Below are 623 nucleotides of genomic sequence, written 5' to 3' on the forward strand. Positions count from 1 at the left end.
GAGGGTGGGTTTTGTGTGTGTGTGTGTGTGTGTGTGTGTGTGTGTGTGTGTGAGTTGAAAAAGGCGCTAGTGGTCCATGATGCGGAGATTGCCAGATACGATTTTGTTTTCCAGCATGGAGCCAGCTGGAATATCAATCCGATCTCCGTGGTTGGCGATGATGATGACGGTGCCCTGTAAGGAGGAAGAGTGATACGTTTAGTTTTTGTTTGTCAGAAAGAGGGAAGGATGACAGGAAGACATGTTCAGACCAGGATTTAATTAAAGCAATAAATCAATGACAGCCACCTGCCAGCAGGACCCGTCACTGTCAAAGACACTGAACGCGTTACGTCCTTAAATTTAGCAGTGGAAGTTTTTATTATCTATAATTTTATTTAAATTTTACATTACATTACAAAATAAAAGTCACATGACAAACCGAGAATGAATCAAAAGACAGGAGTCAAATCTGCAGCAGAGAAGAAGCTGCTGGTGTGTCAGCAGCCACAGGAGGGCAGTACGTTTTTTTTGTTTTTGTTTCTTTTGGCCTTTTTCATGCCTTTATTTTTTTATAGTGACAGCTGAAGATAGGAAAGGGGGGTAGAGAGAGAGAGGGGATGACACGTAGCAAAGGGCCGCAG

At 43.0% G+C, this 623-nt stretch overlaps 1 protein-coding gene across 2 annotated transcripts in view; it reads right to left on the reverse strand.

Annotated features, from left to right (window-relative positions):
• Positions 1–6: 6 nt before the first annotated feature.
• Positions 7–623, reverse strand: part of ugp2b (UDP-glucose pyrophosphorylase 2b) — a 31,985-nt gene continuing 31,368 nt past the window's right edge. For both annotated transcript variants that reach the window (XM_035663190.1, XM_035663188.1), the window contains exon 10: positions 7–174. In XM_035663190.1, the coding sequence (XP_035519083.1) occupies positions 67–174 (108 nt within the window). In that variant the 3' untranslated portion in view covers positions 7–66. The remainder of the gene's footprint in view (positions 175–623) is intronic.

The sequence above is a fragment of the Morone saxatilis genome, unplaced genomic scaffold, assembly GCF_004916995.1.
Source record: "Morone saxatilis isolate NCDOM2014 unplaced genomic scaffold, NCSU_SB_2.0 Contig19, whole genome shotgun sequence".
Lineage (NCBI taxonomy): Eukaryota > Metazoa > Chordata > Actinopteri > Moronidae > Morone > Morone saxatilis.